This window comes from Hippoglossus hippoglossus, chromosome 23 (genome assembly GCF_009819705.1).
Source record: "Hippoglossus hippoglossus isolate fHipHip1 chromosome 23, fHipHip1.pri, whole genome shotgun sequence".
Classification (NCBI taxonomy): domain Eukaryota; kingdom Metazoa; phylum Chordata; class Actinopteri; order Pleuronectiformes; family Pleuronectidae; genus Hippoglossus; species Hippoglossus hippoglossus.
The window spans coordinates 8,685,300-8,706,728 of record NC_047173.1 but is presented as its reverse complement, the minus strand read 5'-3'; the positions used below and the strand labels follow the sequence as shown (position 1 = coordinate 8,706,728).

Here is a 21,429-nt window from a genome sequence, read left to right as displayed (position 1 = left end):
CCATGTCCTTTTTCTTTTATTTTTCTACTATAACAACTAGACAGGACGTGTAGGAGTGTTCGGCCTTGGCGGAGATATTCGCTGTTAAAACTGTACGTTTTAAATCTGACGAGGAAACAACAGAAACAACTCTGTAAGCATTTAGTACAGAGCAGTACAGTAGATTTACTATAGAAACCCTTTTGTTACCATGGCAACACATATTTCATGAGCATGTCTGACCCGTAAAACCCATGTTGAAGGCTCGTAAAGAAGACGAGACAGTGACTGTTATGCATCAGGCTTTAATGAATTAGGGAAAGAATTATGATTTATTTTATAGCCTCTCTTATTTATTTGATCATGGAATCACATAAACACACTTTTCTCTGAGCTGAAATTACATGGAAGGGAAGCAGCCATTGTCCCTTGACTTGAGGAGCATGAACGCACATGCACACACAAGCACTTGGACTCTTCTTCCGCTTTAAACAAATGTACAGTAGTTATTTCTTTTTCACTTCACTCTCTTTAACCCTCTCCCTGTCTATTGCTGCTAACAAGGCGAGCGGGAGAAGAGACAGGCCTGTTATGGTTCACTAGCTACGAGGCAAGTGAAATGTGAGAGGATGGGAGTGTGCGAGTGGTATATACTGTAAGCGAGTGTGTGTGTGTATACAGTAGAAGACCGAATGGAGAGAGAGAGAGTGTGTGTGTGTGTGTGTGTGTGTGTTCAACAGAGAGAGCAGGCTGCCTAAGTCCAGTTTCCCTCATTGCTTTTTACACCAATTGATTATTGCTTGAGTGACAAGTGAGAGGAAACAGCACCTCAGCCTGCTGCTGTCAGCTTATGTGAATAACTGCCTCTCCACTCTTGCTCCCTCTCTTTGTCTCTCTCCCTCTCTCCGACATGCCCTCCTTTCTTTCCCCGTCCCTGTTTCACTTCCTAATAACATTTCGTGAACCTTCCCTCCTGCCCCCACCGGACATGAGGTAAGGTAAGAGGACACTTGAAACAATGAGACAGGCCTTTTTTATTATTATTCCGGAGCTGAAAGTAACACGGCAGTTTATTAAGAACAGAGCATCAGAATCCAAAGTCACACAGATGAATGCAAAGATGGTGGCACTCCCCTGTCAACATCCGCCCATCAGGCCCCGTTAAATATCATAATCGGCCGGCGTCGGCGGGTGCCTGCATACCTTGTTGGTGAGCAGAGCCAGGAGGGGGCGGAGAGCGAAAGCCGCTTACAATGGGACTGCTGTGTTGCCATGGCGACTGTCTTTGCATTGAATCAATAGAAAAAAGAGATTCTTGGATTTCACACAATTCGCCGTCTTTCTTTCTCCCAGTCCTATAGTTTATTTCTTTGCTCCTGCAGGCTTTCTTTCTGTCTCGCTGCCTGTGATGTGTATACGTTCAGGCATACAAACAAAAAAAACAACCGAAAAACCTTTTTCTCGCCCTTTCACCATCCACTTTTCCTTAAGGGACTAATGGAAAGATACAAAGAATCAGTCCAGGTAGAGAAATTTAATATTTCTGGTACAGTTTAAAGAAGCTGATGTCAAGGTGGCAGCAACCTTTGACACAGCTGGTGGGTCGCCTTTGAAGATTGGCGGGTCACGTCTCAAAGCCTTACATCAGAACCTCAGAGACCTCAGGTTTCCCCTTTTCATTCACCGTGCTACAAACACCTCCGTCTTTTTCTTCATCCGTTCCTGATGAGTAGATAATGATAAAAGTGTAAGGTCTTGTATGATGTGTCATTCCAATTATCCTTTGATCACGAATGCGTTTGATGCAAATTAAGATGGAGTGTTAGCGATTAGCAGGTTCCCGTCATAGAATTACGGATGGATAGAAGGGATCCTCGGTGCGGGATCATGATGATTATTCTGTAGCAGGTGCCTGATCAGTGGGAAAGAGGTTGTTTTATGCGCTAAAGCCGCAGTGAGACATACATTTTCAGAGCGCTCTATGATTAACTCAGCTATGACTTGGATGCTCGGCTAAATTAAGCCTTCGCCATGGTAACAGATCAGTTTTAAAGACTTGTGAACTGTACCTTTGCCATGGTAACGTTGTGTAACAGTCTATAGTCACCACCTAAACAGTGCCAGCTAAGTGACCATTTTACCCAATGCAATTCCTTTTTTTTAACTCTGTTACAGTGACTGAAATAGCGATGGAATTATTTCATGCAAGTGGAGGTGCAGAGGATGCAACAGCAGGTTGTTTTGTCTCGGAATCCTAATGACAGCAACACATGAAAGATTTACACACATACACAGAAGGCATACAAATTCACAGACGGTACTTTTACTGCTACAGCAAAGGGTTCACTTCAGTCCAAGCTTACCCAGCAGCCTCTGTGACACGACAGATTGGGAGGGAGGGGGATTGCAAGACTAGCGGGCTGCGCGCACTGTATGCGAACACCAGGGGGAAATGAGATGCGGCCATTGTGGTGGCGACACTGACAGAACACTCATTTACCTCCTTGTCTAGCCCACAAAACCGAGCTGTATGAGTGGCATGTGAAAAATAAATAAATAAAAACGACTTCTGCTCTAAAAAAATCTGTCGTCCTCGCTCACTCTTGCTCTCTATTTTTTCTCTGCCCTCATTTTGAAAATGGGGGGTGGGGGGAATTCCATTTGAACAAGTGAGCCTCTGCATCGCTCGTGGGGGAGACTGCCTGAGTAAGAACACACAAAAAGAGAGAGAAGGAGAGAGAGAGAGAGAGAGAGAGAGAGAGGAGGAGGAGAGGAGAGGAAGGAGGGGGAGAACGTGAGAGGTGTCATCCATGCCCCAGACGTTCCGTCTGTAACAAGAACACGGCGGGCGTTCCGCCAATGGCAGCTCACGCTTGGGCCGACGTACGGAGGGTTTCCACGGCTACCCCCAACCTTCCATCCCATCGGTCCTTGCCATCACCCTCTCTTTCTCTCCTCCACTCTACCCCCCGCCTCTGCCTCGGAATAAAAGTCAAATGGCTAATAAACACAGCGCTTGACTGTTCCCGGTGACATAGCCATGGTTGGTCAATTTGTCTGGATTCACCCACGCAGCTGCAGACATGAGGCAGACACACATGAACAAATACACACAAACATGCATGATTACACTCTCATTGAAGAGCGATGCCTTCGTAGCTTCAGCAACAATATGGTGTTCCAGATCTCCTACAGTCTAGATTCCATGAATTCTTGATATGAAAGTATATTGAAAGAAAATACAGGTTTTCAATTTACAGAGTGAAGTGAATACAGCTAAAAGGTCCTTTAAATGTCATTCTACAGAGTTACGCTGTGTCATGGCACACTGGTCCAGTGCACTGTTGGACAGTCGCCACCTCTTCACTCTCGGGCTGCACCCACTCTCTCTGCCAAGCAATCAAAGAGATTTAATGCTTTGAGTTTTTATTAAATTACATGTGTAGGCTACAGGCTTCTGTCCAGTGTGCATGTCCAGTACTGTTCCCCCTGCAGTGATGTTGCAAGCATTTAATAGTGTTGCCCTTTATCATGAGTATACAATTTACTACCCAAGCACTGTCCACCAGGAAAAGAAAAAAAAAGTATACGCAAGTATTGTACACTGGATAGAGCATCTCTGGTCCTGTTTCAAAGATATGTCTGTCCTCTACCACATCTTGTTTTAAAGGTAATCTTCAAGTGCACCATGTCCTTATCGCTGCATTTGAAATGTAAAACGAGCTGATATGTAGAATGAGATCACATCAGCTGTGCAATGGTGTCTTTGAGAAGGTTCTGTGATATCATTTGAAATGTGACAGCCTCCGGCGTACGGAGTCAAATAAGGGTCACTAATATTTTGAGCTTGTGAAATGATTTTACAGCCTGCAGTTGTATATCATCTTTTTGTGTGCGTGTAAAATAATGTATGCACACATGCAAATTAATGAAAACCTTTTCACACATGCACAATATATTTCTAAAGGTTCTAAATTTTATTTACACATTTGAATTCGGAATCATTTCTTTTGATTTCACACATTCAGTTACATTTGGGTGTATGCAATGTTTTCTAATTGTTTATATACAATTGCGGGCTGTTAAATTATTTGTGAGCATCATTTCACAATAAATAAACAGTGACCCTTATTCGACTCCTGGGAGGAAGCGGTCTGCAGAAATGAGTGTGTGTTCATTCATACAGAAAATACTGGTCCTTGCATGACAAACAGCAACGCGTGTACATTTATAGCTGTGCATGAGTGCATGTCCATTTGTAAATACATGCGATCACAAATGTGATTACGCAAAACGCATACATACTTTTATGTATTGCTCGTATTTGTGTTTGCAAGCATATGTTTTTGTTTTTATCCTAGCGAATAAAATTCTACATTTTCGCCCACATTTGGATGTTTGATGTGAGCGCAGGCAGGCGGCCCGCTCGACTGCTGTGAGAAGTGGCACGCTGGGATCATTAATCAGACTCGACGGCACAGTGGGTAGCAGGCAGGCCACAGGAGAACGCTAATGCATGCAAATGTATACTCGTTTTGGGGGCAGGTTGAGCCAAGGACAGAACCTAGCCAGCAACAGAGCGAGAGAGAGAGAGAGAGAGAGAGAGAGAGAGAGAGAGAGAGAGAGAGAGAGAGAGCGAGCGAGCGTATCACTTGTCACGAGTGTGGGTGCCGAGTCATTGTGCTGTGGTCCAGTGCAACTGAAGCATGAACAGGGCCTAAATCAACATGACAGTGGAGAAAATGTAAAACAGGGAAATCGTGCAGGAAACACAAAAGCTAACAGGCAAATCCAGAACAGGACCCCTTCATTGCTTTAAAGGCTTAGATAAGATGTATTACGTTGTGATATGGAATCACAGTAACCTATCACACCTCATATCAGCAGCTATATTATCTCCCCCCCCGATGTCTTAGCGCGCGATACGAGGATTGTCAAACAAGCTCCTTAAGCCAGACATCACTTAACGTTGCAAATGTCGGAGTAAGAGCTGATTTGCTGCCAACCGAGGCCACAGCTTAGTATCCCTCCCCTTATTATTCTGCTCCACGCCTGAGCCTCATTATGGCTGGGATTGTACCTTGGTGGAGATAACCTTGCTTGACTTTTTGAGATGAACCTTTTTACAAAAAGGAGCTTAGGAAAGTGAATGGAGCGATGATATCGATGCCGGTGGGCGTCAGCAGTCGCCCCCCCCCCCACCACCACCATCGATATCAGCATGTAACAGACGCACGATAAAAGCCTTCGCAAACTTGTTTGCGTCGACATTTAGGCAACATATAAAACTGAAGTTTAAGAGCTTGTTAAATACTTAAACACAGTTTTTGAGACAATTCCTTCCATAATTCTCATTTCTCGCCAACGTCGCCTGCAGCTCACTCCCCAAACCGACCACTCTTTGAACCCTAATATCTAATTAACCATTGCATCATTTTCAGTTGGACCACTGATTAGAAGGAGTGAATTTAGCTATTGAAATGTTAATTGCTAATGTAAAAAAACATGCCCTGGTGGCCCTTTGTGGTATTGCACTTTATAGCAGTTCCGCATTGGCTTCACTTTTCAGGTCCGTAGTGTACGTCCATTTTTGTATACAGTCTATGAAGCTAGTTAGTTTAAGCTAATGCAAATTTCAGAACTTATGCGAGTGTATGCAAACTTTGTGTCAAGCTGAGTTTTGAATGTTTGCAGACGATTCCTCTTAAAGCAAGAAGCCAGTTAAGGGTTTTTCATACACACACGATCGCTGCATTTGTTATATAATGCTTAAAGACTGCATGTCTGGGACAAAATATATTACCAACTAACTTCAAATAATTCTTTCCCATAAGATTGGTTTTGATAAATTATTTGATGCTGTAAAAACGGGGGGGAAACGTCAAGATTGACATCTGAGAAGGACTCAAGCACATGTATGGGCAGGACCTCGCCACCGTAGGGCTATCTCCCAATCGTTAATGCGCAGACTCAAAATGACGCCATTAGCAGAAGGCGGTTCAGCATCCACGATATTTTGGCTTCATTTCTGGCAGAAATGATGGGAAGAAGTGGAGACGTGTTGCTCATCTTTAAAAATACAGTCTACAGTCCTGCACCTTTACAGGAAGGTGGAATCAGGAAGATGAGAATGACTGCTCATGTGCATCATAACCTCCCAGTGTGTGGAGTTGATGCTACAAAATAATGTTGCATTTTGGAATAGCTAATATTCATTATAACTTCTCTGAAGTAGGTTCATTTCAGTGGTGCAATTTGCTCTTCCTTAGCTTCCCAAGTCAAATATTATGTGTCCCAGTGGCGTGTCCCAGGAAAACATCTATCACAGAGCTCATGGCTCATGTATCAAGGTTTCACTCTTACTTTTCCCCGGATACATGGAGGGATGGAGGAAGGGATGAAAAGATGGAGTGAATGAGCATTGTTCTGCTCTTGCAAACAGGCCATTTAGGGAGATACCCTGGGGAGCAGAGCTTTTTCAAGGTTGCATCCTGCTCCACTAGCTACCTCAGTGTGTGTGTGTGTGTGTGTGTGTGTGTGTGTGTGTGTGTGTGTGTGTGTGTGTGTGTGTGTGTGTGTGTGTGTGAGCGAGCATGCCTGAGTGCATGTAGTCCTCTGGGTCTCAATAACGTTCAGTCAGGCTGATATCACTCCCCACAAAAAAAAAAAACGTGCAAGCCATGGATGTGTGTATGTGTGTGTGTGCGTGTGTGTGAGTTTGTGCTCGACCAAGTGCCAGAGGTTCCCACAAGTCTTCCAGGTCAGACCGGGGGTCAACAGCTGTTGGCTAAGAACGTTCTCTGTGTTCATGGTGCCTGGCACGTGAGCACGGCCCAGACATGTGGTAAGTATGAAATGCATGACAGGAGCCTGGACAGTAGCGGGCAATAAACCTGAGTAGTCATAGGGTCTGATTAACATCTGTGTAAAAAGCCAGCATGATGACACTGACGTCACGTACATAGAATGCAAATAAAAATGGACGTAGACAGGCTGTGTCCGAAATCACTCATTAATCACGATGGTTTATTTCTACGTTTAAAGATGATCATTCAATATGTTTTTTACCTTAAAGTATTAATAAGCTGACTATGATGTTGTTGTTGTTGTTGTTGTACGTTATAATCCTGCGGCGATGATTTCATTACCGGCGCGATATGTGAATGGTTAAGTGATATGCAATTTTAGGTGTGTTGGTATAAATGTGAATTATTACTGATATGGAGCTCAATCCCTCGTGTGGACGAGGATCATTATGGTTTTAAAGCGTTGTTTTGAACCAAAAATGTATTTGTATGGATGCGGCTTAAAATCACACACTGGGGCAGCATTATTCCAGCTTTGGTTCAGCGTAAACAAGCTAAACCAGCATAATGAGGGGTCAATATATCTGGATCTCTGTTTAAAGGAGGCCACTGTTATATTTTTGTGCAAAATGGATAATCCTTGAAAAAGGTGCTCTTGCAGGTCGCAGGAATTCAGATAATATAGCGACTTATGGGATATGAGTGTATTTACCTGTATGATTCACCCAAGTTCACCCCCACAAGTAGCTGTGTATTGTTTGATAGAAAAGTCAATGAAGACAAAAGACAGCCCCGGTTTCATGCAGCTGCTCAGTCATAACACTCGACGGGAAAGAGAGACTGCAGCGGCTTTGTTGTGACTTTTAATCTAAGAGGTTAATGCAGGAGATTTCATTTCTGTCCGCGCACTGTTCTCTCCTGCTCAGCATTGTTAAAATATATTATTCCACCGCCCTCGCTCCTTGTTTTTATTGTTTGTTATTCGAGCAAGAAGTATATGGAAATTGGCCTGAAGGATTTCACGGGTTGGCAATTTGCATCTCCAATCAATGCCAGGACTCTACTAAATCTATGCGAGCCTTGTGTGCAAAATCATGTTTTTATAGATTGGAGCAAAGGCTTACGAAGAAACCAGACAAAGCAAAGTTAGAGCCATTATTTCTTTGCATTGTAAATATTTCCTGCGGGCAGAGATGGCAACACCATACAAATGAAGGCACAGCAGAAAGAAAAATTAATTAACAGAAGAAAGTGGGGGGAAAGAACAGTGCGGCTTCAGTTTGATGTTGTGTTTTTTCAAATTAAACTCAAAAGACATCTCCTGTGCTGTTGTGACGAGGCGGCGGGGATTATGCTTTTTAATCCCTGACATTGCTTCTCTCGCTCTCTGCGCTCCTGCGACCATCTTAGGGAACCTTACGTGGCCTTGTCGGACACACACACACACACAAAACAAGAATGCAAGGCGCAACACAAAGTGCAGACAGCCGCTGCGACCCTTGCCTGTCCAATGCGAGGCAGAGGAGAGAGAAGGAATTAATTATGTAGCACTTTGCCCCCGGATGAAAGGTTCAAGCTAAACTGAAGCAGTGACCCTAAGCCAACTGGTATTTTTCCAAGAAAGGCTCTGATGTTTGGTCTGTAACTCGAGGGTGAAATGAGTCTTGAAAAATACGCTGTTGGGAATGTGAATCTTTTTTTTACCGAATGTCCAGTAACAATATTATTGGATGAAAGCTTCTCATTATCATCATTAGCTCTGCATGCGAGTCAACAGGAAGGAAACTCCTCCCCTCCTGTATTTTTAAAATCTGGAATTAGCCCCATGTATGTTTTAAAAAATAAATAATAATATTTACCTTTGCAGTGGATTTCCGACAGATCGTCTGCACTTTATGACGTGGGGAGTTAGCATGAAAACGCATTCGCTAAGAGGCTATTTCATTAAAGTCAGTAGTTTGACGTTGTCGATCGTCAAACTGCGTAAATGTGTTTCACCCTGTTTAATCTAGCTGTGAATAGATCTAGTTCGTTATTAAATACATTTATTTGTAAATATCAGTAGATACAGATTATTGATAATAGAACTTAATGTTAAAACAATGCTCTTGTGCTGATATTACTCCAGGTGCATATTCTACGAAACCGTTCTGCGCAAAAACCGACAAGATTAGCCTTTCCAAAGGATGTTTTAATTGTTTCTTTATATTGTTGTTTGTTTAGTCTTGACCAGGCAGCTCCTGAAGGCTGGTACTTTGAGCTGTGACTAATGCATGGACAGCTGAGTCACCACAATTAAACGACCAAAAATATATTCCACCTACACATGCCTCCACCTCGTATCTACTTCTACTCAGACCAGTTAATGGAAGTTAAAAAGGAAATATTCCACCGTGATGAAGGAGCTGTGACACTGTTTTGATGATGCATCTCTCACCCTATCGAGAAGTTGTCATGTAGCCTGAAACATCATAACAAATTTTGCCGTCTCTTTATGTCGGATTCCGGACGATGTGTGAGTGGGATGATTGTGCTGCTCTGGCTGAAAAGAAAATGTTGGAGAAAAAAAAGGGGAAAGAAGATTTCTAAAGAGACTAAGGAGACACAAATGATGCACTGACTTGCACTTTGAATGGGATGATTCACTCCTCTTGAAATGTGAAGACTCTTTTAAAGTACAAACTCAAGTACAGAGCTGCCTGAGGCTGGAGAGTTCTGAGCGCTGAGATAAATCTGTGTGTGTGTGTGTTAGTGTGTTTTTTGTGGAGGGGGAGTGGGGCTCCTTTCCTGTGATGCTAGCAGGCCCGCCTACTCTGAGTCAGGCTGACCGGCTGAAATAGTGTCAAAACATCCCTGCGCGTTGACGTTATGTTGTGTCGGTGAGCGCTGGAGATGGATGAGGAGTATTGCCTTCATATGGTTGTCTGACAATGTGGGGGTCAAGCATCTATTTGTCTCTGACATATTTAGTGAAAACATCAATCTAAAGCACTGCTACACACAAAGTGTCAAGATAATATCTTTGCTGCACATAAAGAGAACCCGATGATTTAGTTTAACCCTCAAGTTGATTGACACTGTTGTTTTATGGCATGTGAGCACTTCCCACTTGGGATCATAGACTCCAAAAACTGATGACGCACCCCTTCTTCCTTCCATAATGTGGTTGCAATCTTGCGCTGATGACATCATTTGTCGCCAGAATCCGCACAGTAGCGAGCGGGGAAGAGAGCAGCGGTATCAAAGTCCCAATCGCGAGTCATCCTCAGCTGTCAATCATGATGTTTCACCGTGTTTTTATAGCATAACATAGCTAAAAACATCTTAGAGAAAATTAATTCTACGTATTATTTCACTTTTTAGTTTGGTCCATATGCCATCCACTAACATGGCGAAGCTGAGGTATATGACCCATACCGCAGCCAGCCACAAGATGGCAATCAAGATGCTTTGGCTTCACTTTTCACGTCGTCCATCTTTATATACAGTCGGATGGGATATTGTAACTATGCAAAAAGAGCGCGTGAAGTGGCAGTTGACGGAGACGACAGAGAAGTTGAAATGTTTTAAACTTTTACACTAATGATCATAAATTACAACAGTCTGTCTAAATTCAATTTTTAAAAAAGCTGCTTCACCAATTGGTATGTTCAGCCAAAGATCTACTTACAAAATCAAAAATTGGATTAAAATACGATTTACTTTATATAGTATAGTTCAGCATCATAGGAAATCTCATATTTTGTGCCAGACTATTTCTTGGCCAAGCACAGTCACTTCCCAGCGTGTGGCCTGGTTGCTTGGCAACCTCAAAATGACGTCAAGTCTCCCGGAAATAAGTAGCTCTCTCATCCAACATCTAACAAGAAAGTAAATAAGCATCTTTCCTGAATGTCAAATTATTACTTGAGAAACTAGGTCAGCCAACATGTTAGCAGTATTTTTGTGAGTTTGGAACAAAGTGAGTTTTCACTATTACGTACTGCTTCCAGGAAATAGCAACATCCTTCTTTTATAAAGTGAGAAGATGAGAAAAGCTCTCACCGTCTCCTGCCTATTCAGCATTTATATTTTAAGTGACACAACTACAAATGACTTGCAATATGCAGATGATGCCATCTTGAATTTTTCAAATCTTAGGATGGATTGTACATTAACTTTTGTTTTCTTATGTGCAGAATGTGTGTCTGGACGGTGCAAAAGCCTCAAGTGCATGTGGACTAATGAACCCACTGAGGACACTTAATATTGTCCTAATGTTGCCTTTCTCTGGCAGATAGCCCTGCGTCTACTGAGTGTACAGCTGCTCTAACACAGCCATGGAGGAGGCTGAGGGACAGGGTGATTTGCTACAAACGGCCTTTGTTAGAGCTGCTATGAGAAAACACTCAGTCCATGATTCTGTGTGGTTTTTAAACAATGTTCTCTGGCTTAAGGACAATATTGCACACATAGACCTTAAACCACTGGAAACACACTGCCGCAGACCCTGAGAGTTTTACCTTCGGGGATCAATAAACTTCAGTGTTACATTATAGCACCATAGCTAGCTATGCTTTATTGTACACTAGCAGTTATCCAGGAGGACTTGTTGCAGGCAGGTAAGAACTCACCGTCTTGCTAAAGTACATTGGATTCTGTGGGAAATCAACCTGTGCTTATGTCATCTTTCCGGTTACGCCACCATGACTCTACACCACCAGGCGCTCCCGTGGGTTACAGATAGGGTCTGCGGTCACTTAAGAGCCCCTTGCTGATCCACTGCAGAGCATTACGTGACCTGGCTGCTCGGAGAAAGGACAGACGTAAGCTTAAAATATCTGCCGGGCTTGACACAGCACTGCTCCAGCTGCACTCTGTAATTACCAGCAGTGCAATCAGCAGACTTGTTAATTTCCCCTGACTGACAGCCACTGACGGCTCAGTTGCAGAAAATGCACTGGCACAGCTTCATAAGTAAATGGAACTGACGTCCTGAAACATTCCTCAGCCTGGGAGGCTTCTCTCAGAAAAGTGTGTATTATTGTGAGAACATGACGACACACAGATACAAGATTTGGCTCCGTTTGGCAGCTATTAAGATACATCTTCCATCTTCATTGAAACGACAACAAAGCAAAAAAGAAACTGATAAAATAGGTAATATGAAATACTACATAGCTGAACCATCTCTCTGCAAAGCCCTCATTTTACAAAACATGTTTATGGTGCCGTGAGAGGTGCTGCCGAGAGGGCCGACACACCGAAGCACTTTCTGGTTCTGCAGAGGTATTGATTTAAGCGTAAGGGCAGAATGAAGCAGAGTAGACATTCCACCGGCAAAGTAATTGGGCTAAGTGAGCCAGCAGAACTGGCCCAGATAAGTAGGTCACTTAATAGGTTGTTTACGGCGGAGATTTGACGTGATGCATGAGAGAACAGGCGGTGTGGGGGGGTCCGGCTCGAGAGACAGTGAGGCACAGGTGCAACCGCTAAAGCAGAGAATGAAAGAAAAAGGCAGGTCTTTTTCGGCTGCTGGACGTGGCCACGACTTCAGAAATGTTATAGGATTGTGATAAATGCCACTGCATCGATTCACATAGAGGTTTGCTTCTCTCCTTTTTGACACACTTTACAAATGTCAGGTTGTATTGATGACGCTGTGGAGACTAAGCCTCTGCAGCCACTCTAGCACTTGATGATGTATTGGAATCACAGTGATGCTTTCAAGCATAGAGTGCATATAAAGATAGATGCCATGATAACTCCCCAAAAGTGAAAACATCTTAATCCCCCCCTGGTGGTTGGATGCAGTACAGGTCATAAACCTGACCTCCTCCAAAAGTTCTTAATTTTTCTGTTAAGTTTGGATTTTATTTGATGCTCTAAAAGACATCTTGATTGACGGCTGACAATGAGTCGTTATTGGTCAAGTGCATGTATTGATAAATTAACACTTCAAGATACATAAATGTGATTTAGAACTACCTTAAATGAAAAAATATATATTTGACCTGTAATTTGACTTTTTTGTTCGTCCCATCCACTAACATGGAGGAGAAAGGGTTCGTGACATTTACTAAAGCCAGCAACCAGGAGGAAATTGAAAGTATGGCTTCACTTTTGGGTGAACAGTTATGTCCTCCATCTTTATAAACAGTCTATGTATGAAGCTAGAACCGGCAGGCTAGTAGCTTAGCTTAGCTTAGCATTAACTCTGGCCATAGGGTTAAAAGAAAGACCTACCACCACTTCTACACAACTCACAAATTAAAATCTTTAATCACAACCACAATCTAATGGAAACATGAAGTTACATGGTGGAGGCAGACATGACTTCACTCTTTGTTTGAAGTCTTCATGCTAAGTTAAGCAAACTATTGTCTGGCTCGAGTGTTATTTAATACTGGTATAAATCTTTTAATTCACAAATCAATATAGTTTCCAAATCGTACTGTATCCAATGAGGTAAGCATTCTCACACACACACACACACTAACACACACACACACTCTCACACACTGAATATTCCCGAAACAGCATGAAAGGTTATGCAATTATGATTCAAGACCTTTCTGTTCTGGATCCTGTGACGCTTTTCATGTTCCCGTTTACTATTCGTGTGCGTGTGTGTGTGTGTGTGTGGGTCGTGTGTGTGTACATATGTGTGTGCGTGCGTGCTCGGGCAAACATTTCCATGGAAATGAACGCTGCAGATGATGAACCAACCACATGATTGCGTTCATCATGGCGAGCTACAGAGGTGACATTTACACCATGACAGCAAATGTGATGAGCTATCAATCTCGCATGCATATACATGTGCACACGTTCACATGCCATGAATAACCGTGACGTGCTCGGCTGTCGGCCGCGTTTGACGCAGGCTACACATAAGTGCGAAGCTGAGGGAAAACTTGACCACCTTGAGTAAATCAGCGCAGCGCCATCTTCCATCTCCCCCGCCCACAAGCCAACATCTATTTTGTTTTGCCAGAGCTCATCAGGAAAATAGATGCTAATGAAATGAAACCAGTCGAACCATTTTCCAAAACACTATAAATCCATTACAGGGGAAGAAAAAAAAGAAAATACATGACTGGAGATTCATCACCTGATATGTGAAAAATATATAGAGGCCCACAGAGCATTCTAAAGTGTTATGAGTTTGTAAACTACAACTGAGATGATTTGTTTTTATGATTTGTATGAAATGCTGCGTAATGAATTACTCTGACAGGCCAGTAGTCATTGTTTCGGGGATATTTTGTTTTCAAAATGTATGGTCGTGTCTCAGTGTGATGCTGTAGGGAGACACTCCAGCCCTCTGCGACAACCTTCAGGGACCAATTCTGCTTCCACTCATTTCCGTAAGTAAAGGAGATGGGAAGGAGACAAGGAAATAGTGGCTGCGCCCTTATGACTAACCATTAAGTAACTCTCTTGAAGCGCTGCAGTAATATGAAGCTGCTTTGAGCCTTATTTGATTGCATTCTACCGATATGCTGCAGCAAATGAACCATGTGTTGGAGTAATAAAAACTAGACTAGAACATATTCCAAGGATGTCTTTATAGGTCTTAAAGGGCTTCTTGAATTTTCATTTTAAAAGTAGATATTTAAAGCTGCATTATTTAGAATTATAATTTTAACAAAAGGAAAATAAATCTATTAATAATATAAAAGGAAATGCTCGCAGTGTAAAACCCAAAGATAATTATTACTCAACCACGTTCAGTTCATGTCTTTTTGTTTTGCTTTTATGGCCTTGCCACTTTTGAATTTCTCACAACTCGGATTGTATGGTAAACCACTGACTGTATATAAAGATGGACGATGCGTCTCCGCTTCCTCCCACTAACCAGAAATGAAGCCAAAATATGAACGGGTATGAACGCTGCCATCTTGTGCATTCGGAGCCAATCATGACATTTCACCCAATTTTTATAGTATCAAAAAACCATACATCAATTTGACAAGAACTACTTAAAATGACAGAAACCATCTTTGAGAAAAAAATATTAAACGTGTCCTTTTCAGTTTGATCAATGTCCCATCGAATAACAAGGAGGAGGCAGGGTTTACGACCTATACTGCAGCCAGCCACCAGATCGCAATCAAAATGCTTTGGCTTCGCTTTAAGGGAGCAGTCATGCCATCTTCACATAGTTTTTGTTTTACTGTTTTCATTTTGAATTGTTTATTTACATAATTGTTAATTGATAAAAAGATGTATTGATGTAAAGCACTGAGTGATTCCTGGGAAAATAAACATTACTTTGAATGCCTTACTTTACTTACTATCACACTAACCTCTATAATGTGATTGCTGGAACTACTTCTCTTTGGTAAGGCGTCTGACGTCAGATGGTAACGATGATGAAGATGATGATTTGGTGTAAACAACTTGCTCTATCTCAATGTTCACCTTTGGTTTTGCCATGCAGGGCTTGCGACGACTTCTTTCCTTGTATCAAACTTGGAAAAGATCCCACACACAGAAATATTCAGTTGGGTGATGATTATCCGGCCAGAGAGAAAGTTCTTGCATTGTCCTTAAGTGTTTTCAAAACGTCTTTTACCATAACACTGATCTGTTCTTCGAGACCAAATGACAAAACTTTTTGTAGCTTCCCAGCAACAGCAATCCACTAATCTATTGAATTCAACTTCTTGGCAAACAGCTCACTCGCTGCAAGACTTGCCTGCATAAGATCCCTGTGTCTCTTGGGCTTCCAAACTCTGCTGTAGAGCATTAACTTCATCCAAAAACATTTGTCCTTGCAGTTCATCCAGTTTAGCTCCGTGTTTCCAGCTGTAACGAAGCTGACAGCTCTTCTCTGCGTCGCACATTTGCCCATTCCTCTTGGAACGTGCTCCAGTTTCTGTTTGTTGTGTTGACAGCTGCCATGATGCTTTTGAGCTGCTCACAAGTACATGTGTTTTCTTAACCCTTCACCTCGCCTGACAGGCACACAACCAGAAGGCACCATAATAACCCTAACCCTAACCCTATACTATACTATGTAATGCTATGCTATGTTACCACTCTATGTCAAAGTTGTGTTTACAGCTTCTTGTCTCGTTCTTAAGTGGCACAAAGAATTTATGATTTATAATGATTTATCATGCATAAAACATACAATTGAACAGATTAACAGGCCCATCATCTATAGCCTCTATGTATATATATATATATATATCTTACCATCTGCTTGACATCATAATCCGGCTGTATACTGTGTAACATGGAATATTCTTTTAGCCACTCATGTAAACATCGTAATCGAAATAATGTCTTCAGAAAAAGATCAGTCGTCTAAGTATTGCTGTCCATGTAAACATAGTCGTAGTTATTTAAAAAGAAAAAAAAGAAATCCATTTATTTCATAGATTAATCGGAGAGGATGCTTCAAAAAAGATTTCTGATCAAACTGACTTTATTTGATCTGATTTTATTTGATTTTCTACTCTTGGGGCAGCCAGTGGTTTTCATTCATGTCAGTAAAGGAACCAAAAGGAACTGGAACTTGCTTTAAAAAAATCCATGATAGCGAACATCTTTTAAATTCTTTTATCACATCTCTTTATGGGTTTCCAGGGTTTCTCATAGTGTTGTTCTTTTTATTCGTTCAAGTGCTCATGGGTAACTAACCTCAATCAGCCAAAATAAATCAAAAACAGACCAAAAAAAATCATATCCTGCATAATCCTCTCTCACATCATCAGTAGTTAATTCTGGATCAGATTTTTTTAACTATGGCTTTTGAATGCATATCAGGAGGGCAGAACTCTAATTATAAATATACAAACATGGGTTAACTTATAAATAGAACCACATGTTGATGACTAATTATTCAAATCATCGCACGGAAATTTTGGGTCCCTGCAGAAACAAGGCAACAATGCGAGGATGAATTGATTACCCTTTAAAGTATTATACAACATGTCAGCATGACACTCAGATGTGCGTTTTTCAAGCTTCCACCCTCAGACTCCCTCTCAGCCTCCAATACGAATAGATAATTACGCTGCGTCATTCGTCTTTTTTGCAGGTTTGGGATGTGTTTTTAGCTCATCCCACATCCACAGCGTGTGAGTCAGCGCGGTCCAACATGCAGAAGCGTGTGGCCCCTTTCTTTTCTTTTCTTTTTTTCTTCCTGGTGTTGATTCAGGCCCTCTTAAGTATTTTAACATCTCGAACGCCGCCACAAAAGACAGAGAAAAATCCATTTGTCATGTCCCTCACAGTACAATTCATTATGGATGGTGCACTGAACCACCACAAAAGCAGCAATAGCTTGAAAGGGTCAGCGTTTCAGTGTTTTCTGAGAAACCAATCTCAGAACATAATTAATCTTCAGGGAGAGATGTTTTGTGCGGCGGAGTGAAGGTGGAACTCTGTCTTCATTGTTGTGGGAAGTAATTGAGAATGGATGATGCTCACAAAAGTAAAGAAAAACTGCCCTCTGCTCACCTGCAAAAGCATTTGGGGACAAATAACTACAGCGCGGCCAAAATAAACGAGATACGAAACAGTACCAAGGCTACGTGGACGTTTATAAATGTAGATGCTGAATATTAAAAGGTTTGAAAAGAAAATCTATGAAAGGAATTTGTCCATTATGAAATTAAAGTATGTGTCATTCAATATATACTGTCTAAACACTTTTACGATGGTGTGGATCTTTGGTTCAGAATGACAATGTTGGTATTGATTGGTAATTTGATTGGGGCAATATCTGTGTAAGAAGCAACTGGATATTCCAACACTGTTTGATATTGCACTATATGTAAATCGCATCTATGTAGATGAACGTGAGATGGATAAATATAATTGTTGTGTTATATATTGTTTTTATATTGCTGACACTGTGATGTCCAAGGCAAATTTGACACTTATACAAGAAAGTCTATCTTATCTTATCTTATCTCAGCTTATTTTATCTTATCTTATCTTAAATTGCTTGAAATCACTTAAATTTAGCATGTAGCATAGCAGCACAGGCCTTAAATCAGCAGTGGATGGCTGACTGTCCCCTAGGAGATGCAGTTTTTATCTGTGCTCTCGGAATAAAGGTTTAACTTGTGTTAAAATCACATAGTTTTCAATTTCTTATAAAAACTGCTGTAGTGGGAAGTCGTTTGTCGTAAAATATGGAACGTAAAAGGCAAGAAGAAGCTCTTCCAGCTTTAGAAAGACATATGAAAGACATGCTTCCCCAGATGTTGCATTGAGTTACAGGAGCTATAGTGGAACAGACGCAACAGATGCTGGCCTTTCGGCAAAATATGTTGAAAACAGGTTTTATACCTTATACCTAAATAATATCAACAAGGTATAAATTGTCCTACGCAAAAAGCAAGTCGAATCCAAATTTCACTTTCACAGTTTGCAGCTTGAAAATGCATCATTCTCGCCTATGCACCTCCATCTTCGCCACACAGTCTTTTTCATTCTCTCCAGTGTACAAATTTATGGACGAGGCCGTCGTGTGCTGAGCAGCACATTACGATGCAGATCACATAAGTAGCGAAGATTAATGTCACTGTCCTGGCCCGCAAAGACAAACACTCTCTTTTCTGGATATTCTCTCATCCTCCCTCTGATCAATTACCACCACCTCTGAGATCCAGGGTATAAATGCGGCTGCTGCTGCTGTGTGTATGTGTTCATGCAGTTCCGATGTCTTAACACATTTAAAGCATCTCTGAAATTGGGTTTTATGTTGTTATAAAGATTTAAAATCTGACTTATAAGACTCTCGTGGCTGATCAGGGTCTAATAAACAGACACGTTTCATGATTTATGTTGTGAACAGGAAGCTCTTTAGGGAGCTTGTAATTGCACTGTGGGTCGGCCCAATGCAACCACAGAGATCAGACAGGACTCACAGCAACTCGCATGTGTGTGTGTGGGAGACAAATTGCCAAACTGACAGCAGGGGCAGGAGAGAGAGCGTGTGTACGATGAGGAAGCGAGAAGAGTGAGCAGAGGAAAACGTGCACCGATTCATCTCCTCAGTCGGAGCCAGGCAGGTACAGAGGTATGGCAGCCTTACAAGGTCAATATTTTTACTTTGGCTCGTGCGCTCTAATTAAATTACAGGCACACTGCCCCAGGAGAGCGCACACACAGAGATAGATATAAGCCCTTACAAACAGGCCACCATCTCCACCTCCACAGGTCTGAGAGCCAAACAACTCGATACGTTGGCATGTTCAGACCTTGTAACACGGATGATTTAAGGCAAGTGCAATGTGTTCCAGGAGATTGCAGGTGTAGTGAGACAAAGCAGACCATGGGTCCATTTCTGCAAACCTACACCTGCCTGCACCCGCAAAGCTCCGTACCTGACCTGAACTGTTACCTCTATGAACATCATAGGTCCTGCGACACGACTCGTCCGATCTTTCCGATTAACCCGACACCGTTGAGGACAAATTCTCACATTGTGCGACTTGAAATAGTTCAAATGAACCAGGAAACTTCACAAAGCTTCAGACAGGAAACAGCTTCTACAGTATGACGTGGAAAACACTCGTCTCGTGCCTGCGATGGCTCTTTCTTTTCCTGGTCTGCCCTTGACCAACAAGTGCTGCACGCAACATACAGTAATAGTGTGTGTGCATGTCAACACGAGTTTGTCTCCGGAGGAAATATGAAGCCACAGACACGAGCTGCTGATGAGCCTGACTGGTGTAAAATAGGCTCATTTGTTTATAGCAGGGCCTGAGGGGCGGCGACAAGAAGCACTGACAATCTGTCAGCCGGAGAGTCACTGATGAATGGAGCCATGTCGCGCATCCACTGGTGGAATAATTCAGATCTGGGGGCGAGGATCAGTTTGCATTTTTATTTGAGGACAATTGTGCCATTAAGGACAAACCCCGTCTGAACTGGAGAGTGACGCTTTAAGAGAAGGAGGGGGAAAAGGCATCCAGAGGAAACAGGTAAGCCGCTCTGCTATTGGCCGAGCGCACCAGGAAGTCCAGCCGCCGTCATGTGACTTTTACGCATGCGCTCCAGCTTCCTCTGCACCGTCAACACAGCAACAGCGGAAAAAGTTCCACCATGGACCCCAGACTTCAGCTCCCAAACGCCGCAGCGGTCATCTGTCTCATCGTCCTCACCTTGATCCCCCCGGCGGAGGCTTACGACGCCGGCGACGCGCTGGCCCTGCTCCTGGGCAGCGTCCTGGCCGTGGTGGGCTTCTGCGCCTGCCTCGGCTGGTACGCGCGGAGGCGGAACGGACAGCTGTGACGGAGCCGGGGCGCTGCACCGTCCGGTCCTGTTACCATCCAGCCACCCTCCCTCCCTGGGTAGTTCTCCCACACTGGACCCTCTGGCACAAGGTTCGTGTCCGAGCGGATAACAACAAACGTGCCTTATTGGGATTAATGCGTCAAGCTGGAGGGGAAACCACGTGGATGGAGGAGGAAGAGGAAGGGGAGAGAAACATCCAGGAAGTCCCGAAACCACGAACTTCTTATTATTCTTTGTTGCACTGCTGAGATTAAGGCCCTTAAAACACTGTTGCCTTCTATATGAAAAGAAAAAGACTGCTGCAGTTCCTATATATTCCCCTGAGGATGCTTTGAATACACACATGAAGTGACCACTGTGATCTCCTGATGTGTGTGTGTATGTGTGTTTGCAGTGTTCAACACAACATTGTCATTGTTCGAAGCACAACATCACACGTGTTGTTAAATGACAGTAGTGGAGTTGCTGTTGCATTTTTGTGCTCGTGAAACCTTTTTTTTTTTTGTTGTGAAGAATAAACGAATATATCTGATATTTGAATGATTTGCAGTTTAATTCCTCACCTGTGTTTTCCTGCCCAGATGTGGTGCACATCGCCTGAATGCTACAGGGCTGTCGCTTGCATATAGAACAGCTCTGGTGCCAAAGTAAATTTACCATTAATTTTCTCCTTTGACATTTCAGAAGATCCTAACCCTTGAAGAAGGCCGACCAGCTACAAGATGAATTGTGAATTGTCATAACACATTTGATTAGGAGCAACAAAAATATTGAAAATAAGAAGTGAAGATAGTGAAGATACTACGCATCCCATAATGTGAACAATCCCAACGACCTCCAGCCTCTTCTTGAATTTCACTTTGTTGTGATTTTCACTCCTTTGGACTCTTTTCCTCGTCTCTAAAAAGCAGCAGCATGGTTACTGTGCTAAACGCAATGTTACGCTGAACCATCCAATGGTAGCTTCAGGTTTGTGGTAAACATTTCCATGGTAACAGCTCCACCAATCAGAGACGTCACTATCACACCTGAGGATTGTGGATAGTGTAGTTTTTCCTCCTTGACATCACAAATATAACAAGTTTTTCTCACAATGCAGTTGATATACAGACTTGTGGCTACTACAGCCGCATATAACATTGCTTCACAATCTCGTATCTTGTGGTAAGTCTACATTGGATGGTTAAAATATGGCTGATAATCAAAATCTCTTGAAAACTTAATGGGATTTTAACTTCATCATTTAAAATATAGTGAAAATAACAAGTATCCTATGTTCTGCAGATAAAAAAAACCTACAACTGTGACTGATGTTTCTTGGTGTGATGTAATTGTTAAATTCTTGATAATGTTGCTGCTTTATCAACCAGTGGTTCTGATAAGTACTCAGAAAGATGTC

The 21,429-nt window shown here is 42.4% G+C and overlaps 1 protein-coding gene across 1 annotated transcript; it reads left to right on the top strand.

The window, feature by feature from the left end:
* The first annotated feature begins 19,703 nt into the window (after window positions 1-19,703).
* LOC117757551 (small integral membrane protein 30-like) lies at window positions 19,704-20,507 on the top strand. The gene has a single exon (XM_034578789.1). It carries the CDS (start codon window positions 19,839-19,841, stop codon window positions 20,025-20,027), a length of 189 nt encoding a protein of 62 aa, XP_034434680.1. The 5' UTR covers window positions 19,704-19,838; the 3' UTR covers window positions 20,028-20,507.
* The last annotated feature ends 922 nt before the right edge of the window (window positions 20,508-21,429 follow it).